General features: G+C 39.7%; 1 protein-coding gene across 9 annotated transcripts in view; it reads left to right on the forward strand.

Annotated features, from left to right (window-relative positions):
* Positions 1-20094, forward strand: part of ZNF827 (zinc finger protein 827) — a 106201-nt gene that overhangs the window by 61870 nt on the left and 24237 nt on the right. For all 9 annotated transcript variants that reach the window (XR_003535751.1, XR_003535752.1, XM_027692696.1 and 6 more), the window contains exons 6-8: positions 5851-6099; positions 6818-6875; positions 11275-11378. Coding sequence is in view for 7 of the 9 variants with exons in the window: in XM_027692696.1 (XP_027548497.1) it covers positions 5851-6099; positions 6818-6875; positions 11275-11378 (411 nt within the window). In the remaining 2 variants the exon portion in view is untranslated. The remainder of the gene's footprint in view (positions 1-5850; positions 6100-6817; positions 6876-11274; positions 11379-20094) is intronic.

The raw sequence follows: 20094 nt of genomic DNA on the forward strand, positions 1-20094 counted from the left end.
GCTTGCCAACTGTTCCCTACCTCTGAGGTTTTATTTAAGCTGTTTTAGGGCATGTTTATTTCTAGCAAATCAGAACAATTAGCATAACAAAATGCCTGATTCTCCGTACTGAAAGCTTTTGAAGACGGTACAAGTTGACCCACTAGTTACCCCTGTCTGCTTCATTGTGGAAACTAGTACATGAGTCCAATTTATGAGACATATGGGAGAGGCTTTCTTTTCTAAGTTGATTCATAAAGTTGATTTGTAAAGCTCATAGGCATTTCAGCAAATATGAGCAACTTAGAACTTTAGTTGCAGGATGAAGTTTTAAATAAAATGGTGAGGAGAAGCATGAATGATTTAGCAAGTATTCATTTGATTTCAGCAATGGAAAGTCATTGGACAGCTGTCGTATCAGCAGAAGCCATATTTATTTGCATGACTTGTGGTTTTTTTTTTCCTGAAATTTGTACACTTGCTTTTGACTTTCATCTCAAAGGGAAAAGCAGACTGTGCTGCATTAGAAGAGTCTGTTCAGTGTGTCCCCTCTAGAGCAGGTGAGTGGTCACAGACTATCACAGAATGATCTGGATTGGAATGGACCTTTAAAGGTCATCAAGTTCAACCCCCCAGCAAAGGACAGGGACCTCTTCAGCCAGATCAGGTTGCTCAGAGTCCTGTCCAACCTGACCTTGAATGTCTCCGGGGATGGGGCATCCACCACCTCTCTGGGCAACCCATTCCTGTGTTTCATCACTCATAATGTAAAAAATTCCTTCCTTATATCTAGTCTGAATCTACACTCTTTTAGTTTAAAAACATTATCCCTTTCCTGTCACAGCAGACCCTGCTGAACAGTCTGTCCTCATCTTTCTTACAAGCCCACTGTAAGTACTGAAAAGTTGCTGTAAGGTCTCGCCGGAGCCTTCTCTTCTCCAGGGTGAACAATCCCAGGTCTCCCAGCCTGTCTTCACAGGAGAGGTGTTCCAGCCTTCTGATCAGGTCCATGTCTTTCCTGTGCAGGGAGGCATTGAGGGAACTCAACCTGTTCGGTCAGGCAAAGGGGAACTAAAGGCTAATCTAATCACAGCCTGCACCTACTTGAAGGAAACTTAGAAAAGCAGTGGAGTCAAACTCTTCTCCCTAGTGCAGATGGTAAAGGAAGGGGTGACAGCTGCCAACTGCAGCTTGGAAAGTTCAGAGTGGACTAGAGAAAAATTTCTAGTGCTGCATTAGAAGTGTTACCCAAGGATGCTATAGCTTTCCCTTCCTTGGAGGTTTTGAAAGTTCAGCAAGATAAACCTGCAGCTGACCTAGTGCTGAAGGTTCATGAATTAATTTAGTTTGGAGGGGACTTCCACGGTTCACCTAATCCAGACTTTTGCTCAAAGCAGATCCAACAAGAGCAGGCTGCCAAGGGTCTTACTAAGTTTTGAATGTGTTCAAGAATGGAGAACCCAACCTTTCTCAGCAATGTGGGCCAGTATTTCACTGTCCCAATAGTGATTTTTTTTTTCTTGTATATATAGACAGAATTCCCCATGTTCCAACTTGTCTGTCAATTCATACTATCACTGTGCATTTCTGAGAGAAGTCTGACTCTAGCTTCTCTGTCCGTTCTCTTTATACCTTAGAGAGTTGTCGACAGCAGTAAATGTCCCATTTAGTGTTGTTTTCTTAAGGCTGAACAAACCCAGTTCACTTAGCTGTTCTCCTCTTAAGTCTTGTGGCAGCCCTCTAACTGTCTTGGTGGCCTTCCACTGATTGTGCTCCAGGATATCAGTGTCTGTCCTGTACTGAGGACCCCCAAACTGGGCACAGTACTCTAAATGCAGCCCCATAAGTGCAGAACAGAGGGCAAGAATCTCCTCCTTCTACCTGATGGCTACAGATTTGCTAATGTGGCCTGGAATATGGTTGGCATTGATTGCCACAAGGACACTTTGCTGACTTTGTGCACACTTTGGGTTGGATGTGGTAGTCTGAAATCTGAGAGAAGTAGCTTTAATAAGCCTGTCCAGTACTCCATTTTTCATAGCTGATGTGGAAAATTGTCTCACTCAATGTGAATAGGATGAAGTTCATTGAGGCTTTTATAAATCAGCTGATTAAAAGTTATACTACTCTGCATAAATAAAATAACTTCCTCTTATTTTGTTAAGGTGTTTTTGTATCACAAAGTTAACAGCAGAAAAAGACATAGTGGGTGATTTAATTCATCTTTTGCCGGATGAACTGTCCCAGCACTGCTGTACTGTTGTTCGGAGCTTCATCCAGGTTAGTTTTGAATGAGTAGCAGACCATGTTTAGAAGATCATGGTCTGGATACTCCAGAACTACTTGTGTCTTTATACCCCACTGATTTTTGTTAGGAATTACAAGTCTATGCTATTATAAAAATTAGACATGAAGGAAAACAAAATGCTATCATGTACTAAATTTGTATTCTGATACATTACAGATTATTTAACCTTGCTCATTTAGTAAGTCTGCTATAAAAGTCAAAGATATCATGATGTTCGTTATTTGAACCAGAAGACCTTTTGGTGTACCTGTCCTTCACTTGAAAAACTTTAGCTGCACTTTGACCATGTGAGATACCCATGTAAGGAAATAAGTGGTATCACTTTATTCCACGCATGAACAGTCTGTAGCACAGAATGGAAAATAATCTTCAAGAAGTTATAGTTTGACTGCCTGTATGGTGAGATGGGTATGGGCATAACCTTAATTACAGTCTTTTGCCAGGACAGAATCTGGCACAGTGGGGTTTTATGCCTGTGATTGCTGCTCATGGGACAAACTGACTGTGTTTCCCTTTCATTAGCTCTTGTAAAATTATCAGAAACCCTCCTTCAATCTTCTCTGTGTGTGTTTGCTTTTGGGAATCGGAGTATGACAGAATTCACATTTGGCAGAGTCATTCTGTCCCATCAAAAGGGTACAGCTGGGAAGATAAAGGTCAAAGAAAATGACCAGATATGTAGATTTAGTGGGGGCCATGTGAATGCTCACTGATGATGAGGGAGAGAAGGTCACCGGTATTGCTTGACTCTTGCCTTAGTTGGGGTCGTATCAGTTTGTCTGATACAAAAGCATTTGCAGTACGGGGAATTAAACTGTGTGGAACAGGAACAGAAATAGAAAGAATATTTTAAAAGCAGAGGGGGCAGCAGAGGTCAGCTTACTCTGCACCTAAATTTGGCAGCTGGGTGCAGAGCTCAGTCTGTCAGACATCTGAAGAACTCATTTGTTTGCGGAGTTACCTGAGCTTTTGATTGACAGTGTTACCTGATGTGTTCCTTTGCTGTTCTGTGTTCACTTTCAATGCACAGCATGCTATTTTTACACTTTTGAACACAGATGCAATGTTCTGTGGTTTTGTCATAAGAGACTAATGAAAGCTTTAAATAAAATAAAGAAAAATAAAAAATCTGCTTAACAGTACAAAAAAAAAGGCATTATATGTTATTTCTACCTATAAAAATTTCTGAAGTCTGAAATGTATCTGTGGATAGTAGATGATAAAGATTTTTGTCAATGTTTATGTGTTTCTTTTAAAGGTCAAGAAATGTCATAAGAAAAGATTGAAAGCACTTCATGTAAATCGTTTCTGGAACGTACCCAAGTGACTCTTATCTCCTGGCTTCTTTTTTTTTTTTTTAAGAGCTATAGGAAGTAATAACACTTTTTCTCTACACCAGGAATTTGGGGAGAGGGAGAAAGAAACCAGGGTAATGAAGAGGGACTTGGTGACACATATCAGTTTAATTTTAGATAGAATGCTTATGCCTTCATGATAAAGGGATTCTGTTCATCTATCACTAGAGAATAAAAGATGACACCAACTGGTTGACTAGCTTGAGGATGGTATTGGGGATAACCAAATTGGGTTTTGGTACCTCTGAGATTCATTGTAATATTGAGTAATTGAAAACAAAAGGCCTGGTGGTGTTTGAAACTTTCACACTTAAAAAATTAAGATCTGTGCAGCTGACAACAGTCATATGTGAGTTAGAGAGGATAGGAAAAACAGAGCAGCAACAGATTAATTGATCAAGTGAAGTTAGTGGAAACCCACCACCACCCTCCTTTTCTCCTCTCTGACCTAAAGTCAGTAATGCTGCTTGTGTTTAGGCTTTTTCTTACAAACCAGTACTCTTTTTTTTCTTTTTAATATCAGAGCCTTCTAAGTAGTAAAATTTGACAGATGACAAGGAAACTTCCATTTGAGAAAACTCATTGTGCAGAGTGCCTCCCTCCCTCAGTGACCTGATGCTCTCAGGGCGGCCAGCCCCTGTCTGCACCAGTTAACATGCTGGCCCATGGTCATAGATCTGATCACATCTCCCCAGTCTGGACAAGGGCCAGACTGTGCTCTCACATACTAATCCACTCAGCATCCAAGCCCTCTGCTTCCCTGGCTCTGTGTGCTGCAGTATGTCTGTCCCTGCCCTCTACTGTGGCCTCTTTTCCTGGGTGCCTTTTTCTCCTGGCTGAGGAAGTTTGAGTAATCCAGACTTTCCCTTTCCTCCAGCTGTGGAGGCTACGTAAGTGACCATTTAGTGCTAATCATGAGTGAAAAGAAGCAGATTTTCCTGAAGGTTTTCACTATTTCAGCTAGCACCAGAAGTATGTGTACATGTTTAGGCAAAATTAACAAATCCCATATACAATTTCGTCGGAATGTTTCCTTATCTGAATGTGCCTCCTGGTATTTAATTGCATTCATGCATTTATTTATTTTCTTGATTCTCCAGGCATATTGCCTTTCTTAGGCTGCCTGTTTCTGGAGTTTCTGGTCAGCATCCAGCCAGCAGAGGCAACACATACTTGGACAGTTCTGCCATGGTCCCAAGTGTCCTTTTACGAGTGCTCTGAATGAAAATCATTAGAAAAAAAATAATCATCTTTCTCTGAAACCAAATTGAGAACAAATTCTGTGGGTTTTCATTGTCCCTTTTCACAACAGTCTGAATCAAAAGGGCTGTATAGGTATTTGGGGTGTGGTAGACAAATTACCTTGGAGCCTTGATTTTGAGGTTTCAGAGCTTTTACTCTGAAGAAAAAATTATCACTTTCTTTGCAGCCAAACCAGAGCATTCAGCAACACCCAAGAAATCTCAAGTGTAGAAAGTGAACTACAAATTGGCTTCTACGATATGGTTTTGTTTGCTAAACTTGAGACACTAGAGAGGAAAGCAAGGAGGGGAGAATATGGACTTAGGAAAACTGGTCATTAAGGTTAATGGATCTTGTAATGTATAAGGGAATATCTATCAGACTTTAGAAAAACATAACCCCCAGAATACATCTCTTATCTTGAAAGCATATACAGGTATAACAAATAGGGTCTTCACATAGTTGTCTGGAATTTTTCATAAAAGAGAGAGAGGATTAAGTTTCCTCCTCCAATCCTGTTGCCATACCAATACTTCTGACTATCTGTGCTGGTACTTCTGCTGATAAAGAGTAATTTAGAATTTGGAAGAGATCTTCTGTGCCCACCTTAGGAGAACTGGTGTGTAGTTGCAGTTTCATTTATTAAATAGAAACAAAGCTTCGCTAACTGGTGTGTGATCACACAGTATTCATAGAAAGTGATACAACTCTCATGTTTACAAATATGCAACTGTTTTCTGCTCTCTAGTTTGAAAAATTATTTTCAAGAGATTGCTTCTATTTATAAGTGCCAGAAGAATACTGAGGCAGTCAGCTGCTTGCTTCTCTTACCATTTGCAGCGATATGGTATACAAATTATAACTTTGTAATTGTGATTCCTGCTTCGAGTGCTCTGAAAAATTGTAGCCTAATTAAATAATTGTGGTGGTTGTTTGTTGTTTTTTTCTTTAAATACATATTTGCAGCCGAGAGTTTCAAGGAAACCCAGATGGTAAAGATAAAGGAAGAACCAATGGAAGTTGACATTCATGACTCGCAGGCTTCAGCGTCCCCCAGTCAACCCAGCCAAAATGTTGGCTACAGCACTTTATTAGGGAGAGACATTAGTGAACGGATACAGAAGGCACCAGAAGGCCGTGTGCTCCCAGAAAGAAATCTATTCAGCCAAGATATATCAGTGAAGATGGCATCTGAGCTACTCTTCCAGTTATCAGGTAAAAGCAATGGAACTAGTCAGTTAGCTGAATTTAAAGAATGAAACGAGACTTCTGTATAACCATTACGGTGCTATGGAAGCGTGAGATCACTAAGGCTGAAAAATAATGGGAATTAGAGCCCTTCTGCCCTCCCATTTGAAACACAGAAGCCTTGCCAAGTGTCCCCCATAGTCAGCATATGCTTTAAAGCACTGTGCCAGTCAGCTTAGGTTCACAGCATTTGAACTGAGTTGGAAAAGCCAGAGTTCAACTCCTGTATTTTTGAAAGCTAATTAAGTAATTTGTGATGATTGGTTTGATCCAGGCCTTGGAGGACAGGGAAACCTATACTCCAAGTATAGGCAGTTACTGGCCTAAATGGCCAGTGGCTGCAGCAGGCATTGCTTCTGGGGCTGCACTGTCCAATTCTCTTGGCAAAGAAGGTGAAGCTCAGCTATCACACAAAGGCAGTGGTACCAGCAGCCTGTTTAATGAACACTTGTATTGCACACTTTGCATGGAGCACTAACACCGATATATGAAGCTGAAAAAATGTGTTGGGCATTAGTTTAAATAAAGTCATACCCGTTCTCTAATCATGCTTGAACCATTTACCCTAAACTACTCTGGGTTATGCTGTTGTCTGCAAGCGTTAAAATAGTTCGGATGAGTAAAATCTGATAGGGGAATATATGTTATATGCTAATCACAGAAAAACACGTTTGTTCCTCTGCAGAAAAGGTGAGCAAAGAGCACAACCACAATAAAGACAACACCATCAGAACTACAGCCAGGTAAGTACAGTCCATTGTTATTTGCAAAGCTGTTCTGTAGATAGCATTGCTTCATTTTGCCTTGTGATACTATAAATGTAAGATATTTTCATGAGTAACTTAACCTATATCTGAAAAATTACAGCTACAGAGCTGATTGCTTAGAGTTAAAGCCCTTTGGGCCAAAATGACTGTTCTCCTCTGATCAAGTATTCACACATCGTTTTAAGAATTATTTATTCTATTTTTTTCAACAAAAACTGAAACTTAAAAGAAACTGCATGACGTGCAGTGCTTGAGTGCAGACCAAGCTGATAACTGGATTTTAAGACATGGACCAATGTAAGAAGAGGTGATTTTGATTGTCTACTGTCAAACTTGATTTCTTTAGAAAAATTTCACTTTGGTATTTCTGTCATCTCAATACATTCTAGGGATGAATTTTAAAAGCAAGACTGTACTATCAAAACATTTGTTAAAGATTACAGTCACATTAACACAATTTAAATTATCCAGGAATTAAAAACATGATCCAATTGTAGCATGTGCTGTTAAAGAAATATGCACTTAACAGTGCTGTGGCTGGGAACAAGCCCATGAGTTGTTTACATGTATGTGAGCTGCAAGGTGAGGTGTCTCTGTGGGAATATTCAAAGCTCTTATGCAACAAGTGGTAGCTGGAATTGTTAGAAACTTAGGTGCCCATGATGAGGAGCAGGCAGGAATTGGTAAGGATACATTTATTTCCTACCTGAAAGTTCCCTAATTATTTTGGATGGGTTGGAGACTGAGCACACTGAAGTGATGAAGAATTCCTTCAAAGATAGAGTCGGATTTTCAGTGCCTCTGCAGCCCCTTCTACAGAAGTTCCCAGAGTGTTCAGTGCCTGCTAACTTTAAACAACATTGTCCAGACAGATTTGAAAAGCATTTCAGTTGCAAAGAAAAGATCTCTAAAATATATTGTCCCTAAATTTCTAGGTGTGTCCCATTCATTTCTGGTAGCTGCAATAAATAAATAATTTATTTTTAATAAACTGGCCAGCTCAGTAAATGTACATCAGGGACTTTTTTATGTTACAAGTTGAAAGATAATGAAATTGAGCATTTAGCTTCTGGTTACAGTGAATGCTTCCCATATTTGCTAGTTTGGGAATTTGTGGGATATGCAGCCTGCATAGCATTTCTGTGACTACTTAAAAGCATAAGCTTGAGATACAAATGGAGGTAAATGCACATATTGTCCAGCTGCTCATTAACCATCCAGTGTGCAGAGAGGGGCTGACAAATAGTTGAAAATAGATTTCAGTGTCTCATAATGTTACCAGCAGGACTGGTGTGAGAATCCAGAACTACTTTTGGATCTATCAAAGATAATTCAAATTGGTAAGGTTGAGGACAGTTCAAGGATAACTTCCCCTTCTTCTGGCTGCCAGCTTTTAAGAGGGTAGCGCAGTTGGCTGTTGTCAAACTTGTGCTGAGTTTTACTGAGATGTCCTTATAATGGCTGCTACCTATCAGGGCACAAAATGCTGAGTGCCTGCTTCAGTTTTTCTGAGTGCTTTTCTTATCTCGCCTATTTATCAACAGAAGAAGACATGAATGAGGTGAGCTTCTAAAGGGGAAGTGAGTCAGTCTACTAACTCCTGCTAGTTCAAACAGATTGACTTGAAAGACCTTGCCAAAAAAAACCCCACCCAAACCCAAACAGCTGGAAGTCTTTACTGGTAAGGGTATGACGCCTTCTCAAAAATAGAATGTGATGGAGCAGCCAGTGGAGGATAGAGGCACTTGGACTGTATTAAGAAAACATGTGGTGTTGCAGTTTGGCTCACCAACCCACATCTGGAGTAATGACAGAAAGGCATTTGAATCACAATTGCTGTGTGAAATTTGCTGACAGCTGCCAGAGAGCCAAGGTGAGGTCAGTGTTGTCCACTTGTAAGTAACTGGGGAGCAGAAAGATTAAGCTGTGTCACTGGTGAGTCTTAAATCAGCAAAACCCAGCAAGATGGGGTACACAGGCACTTTTTGCTGTCTTATTCCTTATTAACATTTCTAACTGTCACCTATCTGTTGCTATTCCTCCTGTGAGTATTCCTGGACTTTGCGAGCACATACTTCCATATGACTTTGCTTAAGCAGCCGAAACTGGCAAGGATTCCTCACAGTTCAATGGCTGAGTGAGATGGTAGAGCCTGCCATCTGTGATAAGAAGACAAAGTGGAGAAGCAAAAGTGATCTGGAAGTGAGTACGCCAGCGTAAGATGCCAAGATAAGTTTCTTTCATCTAGAGAACTGTGTAGCCATGAAACTGGAAAAGTGCAGCCAGAGGAAAAAAAAATCCTAAAGCTTAATCTTCATCAGAAAGGACTTTGCACAGTGATTGAGAACAATTTATGTTATTTCTTACTATGAAGCAGGAGCTCCTCCCTCCATACTTTGCACTGGGAATTGGAGGACATATCTGCTGAAATAGAAATAATAATAGGGCCAACACTGAAGAGACTCAGCTGCCATTCTAGAGGAAGGCAGAAAAGAGGTATCCAAGGATGGTTCTGTAATTCACCAGAGGCCGATGGCGGAGAGGGAAATCCTTGGGATATGCCACCATGCAACCTTCTACAGCAACCTGCTCATGATATATGGCCTAGCCTGAAATAGATAAGCCCTGCATCATCCATTTTGCTTAGAACCAGCAATGAGCAGTGTCCCAGTGACTGAATCTCAGGCACAAGCAGGACAACCAACAAGGAAACCTGAGTGGATTACAAGATTTTGAAGAGTTACAATAGTAATAAAACATTTTTTATTGATGTTTTTCTTTCAAATCGTTATTAAACCAGTGAGAGGAATGTTGCAATAAATCGTGCCATATTTTTATACAGTGTCAGTCTGTTTCGTATTATGTCACCCCTGAGTGGGAGTGTGAGTCTTGGAAGAAGTTAAGTTTTGCACATATGGGTTGGAGCTGTTTTGTTTTATCCTGTTCACTTGTTTTGTTGAGTATTATGCATTGTTCAGCTATCAGCATACACTGAGCTGTTCAGGTCTGGGGCAACTTCATGCCTTACCCTTCAGCACAACCTAATGTTGACTGTTCACAGTTACTGTCCAAAAACACTTAATGAGAAAGTAAACAATGTGGTTGCCAGAAGTGTTTCACGATCAAGTTAACTAATCATCAAGTTTCCCAAAGGCAGATGAGATCTGACTGAGAATACAAGTGACTTGGTGGAGAACACGTGGTTCCCCCTCTGCAGAAAAACTGCACGAGGGGCAACATAGGCAAGTGCCATTATTTAGACAGACACCTTGGGTATCTGGACTGGTAGGGTCAACTTGGTTGGTGCTGCTGGCACGTACTTTCTGAGTCTGGACTACCCACTGTGCAATGGTTCATAAGACCTCATAGCATGTTCTTTATCCTGAAAAAGTTCTTGGATTTCATTACTGAATAAGAACAGGCTGCGGAAATGATCTGGCCTCCTGCCTTGAACCTTTAGAACACCTACTATACACCAACCTGTTAAGGATTCTCTATCTGAGAGAGATCAGATTTAATGTAATTCTCACTTTGCTTAGAAGAAATTGGTAGTTTGCATGCAGATGGAATACACTGCCTTAGAAAACAGTTTTCCAAGAAAGACTGTCATTTTCCATTTTTAATTTTTTGATGTACCTCTTCCCTATGTCTGTCTGTACTGTAGACAAGAAATTCTTTTTTCTGTTACAATCTTTCATTGAGTAGAAAACAAATACTTCAACAGAAATGCCATTTCACTATTGAAATTAACTTTTTCCTGACTGTTAAATAAAACCAAAGCAAGATATGCTTTTTGGAATCAAGTAGCTGATAATTTTTGCAGTTAATACTCTTTGGGAAGTACCCATTCATTTAGGTTATATGAATTGTTTCCTGCTGTAAAAATTAAACTCATGGAGTTAATTTCATTCACAGAATGCCACGTCAGAATAGAGCTATTAAGCATCTTAACCTAAAATTTGAAAAGTTTTTTGTTTTAAAGATAACTACTGTATGCCTCAGATTATTAAATAATATTTTTTACCTTTTCTGATTGCCCTCTCCAGATATGACAATATAAATTTTTGAAGTGTTAATTTTAATGATCCATATTGAATTGTGATATATAGCAATTCGAAGATGTTGAAATGTAGCTAAAAGACTTTTGTGAGGACTTCAGTTTTCACTCTGAGGTGCAATTTTACTAAAGGATTCTGCTTCTCCACAACTTGTCTCATGGTCTGCCTATTTTTCAGCATGAATTCTGTAAATGAGACAGGGCTTTTAACAAGATGGTATTTGTTATAACATTAAGATGCTGGGGTCAAAAATCGTATTTACTTCTTCTGTTAACTGCTGTTTTCTTTAAAAAAAGGCATCTTGTTTTTTCCTATAGCCCTTTCTTTTCTGAAGACACATTTAGACAATCACCATTCACTTCCAACTCAAAAGATCTCCTGCCTAATGAAACTACTCTTCATGGAAGGACATCTGCACCAGGTCAGACACCTTTTTCTTTCATTACTTCCAGTTAATGTATCTTTTTAAAATTTTCTTACTGTAAACTCTACCACCTGACCAATGCTCTTAAAATGTAGTTCACTTGTCAAAAGGCAACTATCTCTCCATAATAAGTGCTTATTATTAAGAAGAAAAAAGTTAAATATTGCTGAAGCATTTGTACTAATAGTCTTTAGGCTACTATTTCTATGAATTATGCAATAGTCTATAACAGATTAAACTCAGCAGTACCAACAGAGGTTGGGGGGAGGGAGGTTGTGTGTGTGTATCCCCAGTGTGAAGGAACTGTACCGATGTCGAATTCCTGTCTGCTCTTCTCCTATTCCTGGCCATTTCCATCTCTCAGAGTACAGATGAAATGTTTGCAGTACATGTACCAGGGTGGCTGAGCTTGGCAATACAATTTTCCTGCCTTTAGCAGTAATTTAGAACCTTTCTGGAAGGATGTGGAGTTCTTCAAATGTACTAAAAAGCCTCAGTACATTATCTGTGGGTATGTTCCCATGGATCTTCTGAACTAGTTGACAGGCATTTTATGTCCAGATGTAGCTTGGGATTTATTCTGCATTAAAATGGAAAATATAGGCATGTAACATTACTATTCAAGGTCGCACTGAACACATGCAAAAACTTGATAGGTGCCTTTACTGTCCTGTTGCAAAATAACTCGTTTACTAGTTCACTGCTATCTCTTCTTAAATTAATAGCTCTCGGGTTCTAAAGGTCAGTAATTACACAGTCAGCCATAGGGGGGGTTATTCACCTTTTCTTAGCAATCAATAAAGTTTTGGGCACGTTACTGCTAATTTTCAGCTATAGACTGTCATTTAATTTACGACTTAACAGACCCTTCATTTTTTTTAATGCTTGAATAGTCATTTGACAGCTTGTGAAGTGGCAGATGAGGGTAAGAGCTAGATGCTGTCTAAGGGTAAATATGCATAGCAAGAAGAAAAAAATTTGTAGCATAAGGACAAGGGTCTTCAGGCTAGCTGCAGACACAGTTCTGCAAGGAAGTAGTAGATTTTTTAACTCTGGATGAGGAGAACCAGATCAGGTGTGGTGCTTTTAAGTATTAAAATATAAACCAGGTTAGCACTTCAATCCTGGCTTTTGACCTTGGCATAGCATGGAATATTCATATGCCCATATGCTCAGATGAAAGATGAGAACTCATAGACTCCTCAGGCAGTGCTTGATACCTCAGAGGACGTGGCCTCTTGCAGCAATAGTCTTACATCATACCAAGATGAATGCAATTTTAATTCTCTCTAAGACTTCGTTTTAAGTGAGGCCACTAGAACTGTGGATGGGTTTTGGTGACGTTTGATCTTCTGCTTAAAAGATGTAAAGTATCTAGTTGGTTAGATCATCCTGAAGTGTTAGAATGGCTTCTGAGGTACTGGGTTTTGTATGCTTATGCTGCTCCACAATCTGTTCTATGGAATATAAGTATTACCTTGATAGGCCTATGTATTACAAGACATTGTGGTGATAAGACTCTTGATATATAATAGGAGCATGTATATTGAAAATTTTTTAAATGCCAGTGGTTTTTTCTGCATTTTTATTTTTGGAACAACTCTATTGTTCCAAATATGTTGGTTTTTTCTCAGCTTCATAACAAATTCTTGGACCTGAAGTGCACCTTCACCGTAGCACCAAGAATGCGATTTAAATTTTTAATCATACCGAAGTATGATATTCATGTAAAAGAACAGCAGAATACACTCAGGTAAATTTCCTACTAGTATCAGCCTTGCAAGAAGAAATAGCACAGAAGAAACTTTATCCCTTAAAAGAGCAGCATAAAGGAACAGTAACAAAGAACTGTAAAAGGTCTTACAGAAAACGCTGTGAAAATGTGCATGCATGTGGTCTCCCATGGAAAAGTGCTTTCAGTTGAGATTTGTGTTGGGTTACTTTGTCCCTGAAACAGGACAGTAAGAGGCAGAAAAGAACAGCACAAGAAAATGACAGGAAATGCCAAGTTCAGTGTCACCTTCAAGCCATCAACTAAAATCCAAGCAGATTAACTGCTGATGGCCAAGAGTGTTCATTAAGCGGTGCCCATGTCAAACAGTGCGACTCCGTGCTCCTGTCACCACATCCAGCAGAGTCTGGTACACAAGTCTGGGTCCTGAGCTGCTGCTCTGTGCTGGCTCTCTGCAGCCAGCCTTGGCTCAGGCAGGCAGAGTGGCACGGGGAAGCCTGTGCTGCCATTTGGTCTGGGTGGCCTTGGTGGAACCCCATGTACATGGTGCTTCTTTTCAAGCAAGGCACCACTATGGGCGGTTGTATCCCCAGACTCCTGCCAGCTTTCTGTCTGCAGACTTTTTGGCACCCTAGCTGCAGAGGAATTGGGAAAAGTGACAGGAACATAGGACAGTGAGATATTTCATGTATCAGATTCAATTCTTTTCTGTAATAGGTAGCATTATGCAATCTTATTCATTACCAAGCTCCATCTTAAACCCTGTCGCCCCTATTATTTGTATGAGAATGCTTTTTCAGAAACTCATTCTTTGAAGAGCTGGGACCATTCTCTTTTCAGCCTAAATTTATTCACAGAAAGTTCTGCTTTTGTTGTTTCACCAGTGCTGTCCTTCAACTTTGATAATTCTCCCTTGTGATGTTCTCCATCTCATGTGCCATCTTGCATTCCTCTAATCCTGTCTTCATCTTGGAAAAGTAAGCCAGCCAGTGTCTCTTAGTCTCTTTTAGTATGATAGGGTTTCCATTTCCTAGCCTTTTTCTGCCTCTGTTTAGTGAAACTAATTTCTGCAAATATGATTAGTCAGAACTATATATGCTCTTTCATAGGAGGTTTTACCAGTGACTTTTTCAGTGACATGCAATCTTCTATATGTATATTAGAAATGCCTCTCCTTTGTAACTAGAACATGCTGGTGACTCTCTTGCTAATCAAATAGTAACATGTTTTTTCTTTCCTTTATAATTTCAGTTGATGATTTCAGCATGCAACAGAAATTCCTGTTCCTATATTCTAGACATATGACCTTGTAATCTGAATTGTTTCACTTGTTACTCTAGCTCTCAAGATTATTTCTTTAATACTGTGAAATCTCTGCATATTGATATTGCTTTCATTAATGCAATTCTGGTTTGGGTTTTTTGTGTTAAAGCTATTAAAGAGTATTTTTGAGTACAGTGGGTACAAAGTTCAGTCCTTGAGATTTAAGCTTAGTGGCCTCCTCTGTGCAAAGCACTTCCCTTCATAGCCATTTTATAAGAAAATTGCAACGTTGTGTATTTAAGTGGAAAAGCACTCTTTGTAGGGCATTAAGTATATAAGATCTCCAAGGAGTACAAAATAATTAGGAAAGATTATTAAAAGATGTGTGAAAGTAATGCACTGATCAGAGCATTTAGTGGAGAGAAAAGAAAAACAAACAAAAAACAACAACAACAAAAACCTAAACAAACAAAAAACCCAAACAAACCACAAAAAACCCCCACTAAATAACTAATGATATATTGATGGATTCGGCCAGCAATAAAGATGAAGTATTCCTGATCAGCAGCAGTATCATAGGCAGGAAAGTCAATTCTTACATGTGAGCTGTTAGGTCTGGTACCCAAGGAAATAACCGTGAAATCTCCAACAGCTGTCAGAAAGGGACTCATCAGACCCACAGAAGTCATTGAATCTCCCTGATAATCTGTGGTGAATTCCTAATACTCTGAGAAGGGAAGAAAGTTGTTTCCTATAGTCTATAGATGTGGGGAATTACTCCCCTTACTTTTTCAGGTATTTTGTATGTTAATAACACATTTCTGTATTAGTATTACTGTCCAAATAAGCTCACTTTTACTCAAAAATGGAAATAAAATAGTTTTGATGTCCACATTAATCAAACTCACTTTGCTCAAAAATTACCATAGTATCAAAGTAATATCTAATACAAAGCCATATCCAAAACAATTCAATAATTTCAGCTGTCCCCTGTAAGAATAGCAAAATGGCCTTTTCTACCCTAGCAAAAGTGAGGGAGAAGAAATTAATATTTTCATTTCAAACAGTCACTTTAAAAGGACACTTTTATCTTCTGTTTTATAAGACTTTTTTGACAGAATAGAGTTTGGTTTTATGTCAGACTATACAGTTCAGTTCAGATCACTAGATAAATTAAAAACCTGATCTTATGCTGATGTTCCTGACCCTTAGCCAATCTTTAATGTGTTTTAATAGTTTTCCACTATCTCATTGACTCGTTCTGCAAATCAAACCTGCCTTCATGAAATCCAGATGAGTGATATTCCCTACTCCGTTTCTGTCTGGTTCATTAATATTGGTGAAAACTCTAGCCTTGGGTTTTTGGGAGTATTTTTTCTCCATGTATACCTGTGTGTCACATAATATTTCTTTATTTTCTCTCCTGTTCACCAAGGATCTGGTATTCTCCTCCATGTACACTGACAGCTAAATATTGAAACAATCCCATCTGTAGTGGATTAAATTTAAAACAAACAAAAAAACCCCCCAAAAATAAACAACATCTTTTTGTGTAAATTTACTACTACTTGCAGTAGTAGTAAATTTACTACTTTATGATGGTCATAGATGAATTTCACATGGCTAAAATAAACTTTTGGAACTGGAGGATATAGAATTTGGAGAGTTGTAGTCCATAAATAGCCCTCGTTTATTAAATTTTGCCACAGCTAAATTTACTAGTGGTGTTTGTTTCAATAAAACAAAGCCAGTAAATCTTCTGTGCTCTAGTACCTTTCTGAAATGCATCAGAGCCTCCTCTGTCATGTGTGTCCACACTCTTTACTGACCTGTAAGATGACAGATAGGCCATTCTTCCTATTCAGAAATGTCCAGAATCAGTAGCACGATACTTAGTTCAGTAGAAATCTGGAAACATAGCGCAGAAATTTTGGGATTTTGGTACTGTCAGCTGTTCTTTCATTGAACTAGTGACGTTTTCCCATCTTTATGCTTACTGAACTGAGGTAATATGTGTAACAAAGTTTCCAGTATGTTTGGAACTACAGGGCTATTCAGCACACCTTTCTCCTGTTCCTGTTCATACTCACACTGTCCTTTTCTCTTAGAGGTGAACACCTGTCTGCTCCCAAGACCTCCTCTTTGAACATTCTCCAGCACAGCAGTACTAACATCTGTGTGGCCACATTGTCAGCCAGATCAGGGGAAGTAGTGAGCTAATCTCCTGGGGTTTTTTTCCTGAGAGTTTGTGGGAATGTTGGGATGTGAGCAGATGAAGGCAAGGCTGTACCTTTTGGCCATGTGAAATGTCAGCATTTGTGTGAGACTGATGTGCCTGTGACTGCACTTAATCTTCTTTACTTTCTTCTGTTAGTGTAGTTGGAAAATACCTCCTGACGGTTTAGAGTTTGAATCATTTATCACTTGAATGTGATAAATAATCAAACTGGTGATGTTGTGCAGATGCCACATTATTTAGTATGAGTTTGCATGTGTCTTCCTGCCTAATTCCTTTTTAAAGATGCTTTAAGGTCGATATGACTATTGAGTATGAGATTAGAGTGAATCCAGCCATGGTTGCCATTTCTTCCCACGTTGCTGGTGATAGTTACCTTTCTTGGTCTCTTTTAGCCTGCTGCCAGACTTTCTCCTTTTAACTTAACCTTACAATGTCCCTGAGACCACTGTAACCACATTGCAGAAATGAAGGGACAGCTTGAGGGTTCATTTTCTGTGTAGGGGACTGTTGCCACTTCTGTCACCCTGGAAAATGTCCTTAGGTCTTAGGGGACTGTGAATCACACAAACCTTGAGGATTTCTGCTAAAGTGATCAGATGAAATGTTGGCATTTAAATTGCCCTTGTGTAGCTTCCCAGCTATGTACCCATGGAGTTAATTAGAATGATTCACACCTTCTTGTAGTTGTTTGCTTACATCTGCCAAAAAAGCTTCTAACCTCACATTGTGAGTAATCCTCTGTTTACTGTAGGAAGGCTTTCTTCGCAGTCCTAAATGCTAGAATTTGTAAAGGAAAGCTAGAGTTTAAGAGTATGACTAGAAGCAATTGATTTCTAATTCATTCAGGACAGCAGAACCTGCAGAATATTATTTTTGAGAGAATCACAGAATGGTTGAGGTACGAAGTCTAGTTCCACCACTTCCTCACAGCAGAGTTAGTTTGTTGCTTGAGGCTATGTCCAATCAGGTTTTTGAATATCTCCAGGAATGGAGACTCTAGGCAATCACTGGGCAACCTGTGTTTGACCGTGCTCACCATAAAAAAAAAAAGTGTTTTCTTATGTTTAAATGGAATTTTGTGTGTTTTAATTTATGTCCCTGCCTCCTCTCCACTGTCATCACTAAGAAGAGCCTGACTTTACCTTCTTAGTCCCCCCACATCAGATATTCATACAGGTTGGAAAGATACCACCAAGTCACCTTTTTTCCAGGCTAAACAGCCCTAGCTCTCTCAGGCTTTCCTTGTATGACAGATTCTCCATTCCTTTAATCATATTTGCCGGACTTCAGACTTCTTTGGGAGTCTAAAAGAATATTTCCAGTTCTTGGCAGTTGTTTCTGTCCCTGTGATGGAACAGCAATTTTTATTGCCTGTGTGGTTGCAAAGGGGGAGTGCACATGCATGTGAATTGACTTACATAGTGATTTTTTTCCCCCCCTTGCTTTATCCCATTATTAGTGCTTATGATCATTTTATTTGCTTTCAGTTTTGGTCTGAGTTATGAGCTCTGCCCACCCAAGACATTAGATATCCCCTTCATTTTCCTGATGATGAGAGTGCCTGACCCCTATTGGCTTGCTGGCAGGATGGAAAAGTGAGAGTGGCACTTAATTCACTCCCGAGGCATGCTCCATCAGGCACTTGGTCCTGCTGTTCCTTTCTATCTTGGTATTTCTGTGAAATGTGCTTGGTGGAAGTGGCACTGGAGGTAGATGCCACACAGTCGTCACTGCCCACAGAGCACAATGGTAGGTCCTCTCAGTCCTCAAAAGCGACCTTTTAATTTTATTCTTCTTCTGGTACTTGTCTTGGCTTAAGATTCAACCAGATACTCTTCTTTTTGTGTATGTGTATGCACGGGTGTGCATGTCTATGTATGTTTGTGTAAAAATCCATGCAGATGCACGAAAAAAGAGTATTGGAGAGATGTCCCTCTGACAAATCCAACCTGTGTGACAGCTGAAGCTGATGGAAGGAGAGTTTTTGTGACAGTGGGAGATTGATTTGAGTAACTGATTTTAGTTCCTCATCTCTAACATGCATTTTACTTTGATTCCTCACACAAAGAGAATGTCCTGTGCATAGACATTGACTGGTGTACACTCTGTGCTCTCTAGAAGACTGTGAGCCTTCGTGGTGGCTCTCTGCAGTCTGATAGCAAGACACAGATAGCTGGTGAGTTGTGAAAGCGATTCTAGGAAGGTAAGATAGTTGGACTGCTCTAGAAGTGGGCCGTGCTTGGCACAGTTCTCCAAAGCGAGACAGATTTTGCAGAATTTGTTCAACATAATTCAGTGCTAAACTGCGCGATAGCAGTTCTGGCTCTAGCATGTTTTTTATCTGTCGCATCGTGTCTTCAGATTCCCATGACTGTCTGCCTGGGTGCAGCCTTCCCTCGCTATGCACCCAGCTGCCTTGACAACCACTCGGCACCACAGCCATCGAGCAGAGGGTTCCAAATTCCCGGTTCATTTCATGGGATCACAACCACACATTGGCTGCAACTGATTACAGCATTACGTTTCCTTTGCAGCTTTTTCTGGGTCTGCTGCCAAGCAGGTTTACATCTCGTGCATGTGTGGTGCAGATCTGTGGCACAGTAATAGAGACTATGTCCTGAGCAGCCACACAGTTTTCATAACTACTGAAGTCCCTCTCAGAACGGAAAATATTATTACACAGAACAAACTACTTCAAAGCATCAAACAGCCTCTTGCTCCAGCATGCACGGTGTGTTCTCTGGCTAAAATAGAAGTGAAATGTGCAGCATGTGCATAGTTGTTCATGCCTTAGGTTTTTTTCAACACTCAGTATTTATTGGCCATTCCCACAACAACTAAGGGGAATGGGATCAGATCCTTCTGAGGAACCTGTGAAACTCCCAGTCAGTTGGCCAGTCTCTCTCTTGATGAAGCACGGGCTAAATAGCAGGGCTTTGCATGAATTGCTGTGGGCATATGGAGTTTGCTGCACTAATTATTTTGCCAATTGTTTACAGGACCTTCAAGATGAAAGGTGTTAATTAGTACAAATAGAAAGACACACATTCAGGTCCATGTCTAATGGCTGCCTCGAAAGGCACTTGACATTTATCTGAAAGCTTGTGTTTCTTGTTTTATTATGGGATGCCTCTATACAGGATAAATTTTATTTTCCCTCTAATACTGTGCAGTCTTCTCATACATACAAAAATACTCATTTTTTATTTCATTTCCCTTTTGTGTTTGTTCCTCCTAAAGCACAATCAACTTATGGTAAAGGACAGAAAAACAAAGTAATTTCACTCAAAACAAATACCTTCTGGTTTCATTTAGAATAAACCCAAACTAGACCCCATTCATTAAACCCAGCATACCAAAAGCTGTTGAGAAATATCACCAGCACGAAATCCAAACCAAAATGACCAAAGTTAACAGTTTCATCCCATGTGAAAAATAAAACTTAGCATTTGAATTTTTTTACCCTTTCAAACGGCAGA

Source organism: Neopelma chrysocephalum, unplaced genomic scaffold, assembly GCF_003984885.1.
Source record: "Neopelma chrysocephalum unplaced genomic scaffold, ASM398488v2 Primary Assembly neopelma1_88, whole genome shotgun sequence".
NCBI classification, from domain to species: domain Eukaryota; kingdom Metazoa; phylum Chordata; class Aves; order Passeriformes; family Pipridae; genus Neopelma; species Neopelma chrysocephalum.